This window comes from Fonticula alba (assembly GCF_000388065.1).
Source record: "Fonticula alba strain ATCC 38817 unplaced genomic scaffold supercont2.128, whole genome shotgun sequence".
Classification (NCBI taxonomy): Eukaryota; order Rotosphaerida; family Fonticulaceae; genus Fonticula; species Fonticula alba.
In genome coordinates this window covers 897-1407 of record NW_009243098.1, presented here as the reverse complement: position 1 = coordinate 1407, position 511 = coordinate 897, and the positions used below count along the sequence as shown (strand labels likewise).

General features: G+C 68.5%; 1 protein-coding gene across 1 annotated transcript in view; it reads left to right on the top strand.

The window, feature by feature from the left end:
* Window positions 1–89: 89 nt before the first annotated feature.
* Window positions 90–511, top strand: part of H696_06344 (hypothetical protein) — a gene marked incomplete at both ends in the record, with an annotated part of 604 nt that continues 182 nt past the window's right edge. Inside the window, one exon of the mRNA XM_009500086.1 lies at window positions 90–467. Within this exon, the coding sequence (XP_009498361.1) occupies window positions 90–467 (378 nt within the window). The remainder of the gene's footprint in view (window positions 468–511) is intronic.

Sequence of the window (511 nt, the reverse complement as noted above, 5' to 3'; positions counted from 1 at the left end):
GCGGGGAGGCGTCCCACACCTGCCGGCACTCTGTCGTGTGGGGGGGGGGGCGAAACAAGCATGCACCAGGCTGACCGACACCCGTGCAGATGGTGGCGTACGGCGAGTTCCGGCGCCCCTTCCGCAAGGACGACACCGAGCATCGGATCGTGTACACCGGCATGCGGTACATCATTGCCAATTACGTGGCCAAGCCGTGGACCCGGGCCGATGTGCGCCAGCTCCAGGACTTCCTGCAGACGCACAATGCCGCCACCGACGGCGGCACCGGCGCCTCGGCCTTCCCCTTCCCGGCGGACCTCTTCGAGCGCGCGGTCCGCGAGCATGGCGGCTACATGCCGGTCCGGGTGCGCTCGCTGCCCGAGGGGACCGTGGTGTATCCCCACACGGTGCTCTTCGAGATCAGCGCCAATGACGAGTGGTCGCGCTTGGTGACCTTCCTGGAGTCCCTGCTGACCATGGTCTGGGTACGTGTGTCCGTCCGGCGGCCGGCGGCCGGTGGTGCTCTTCC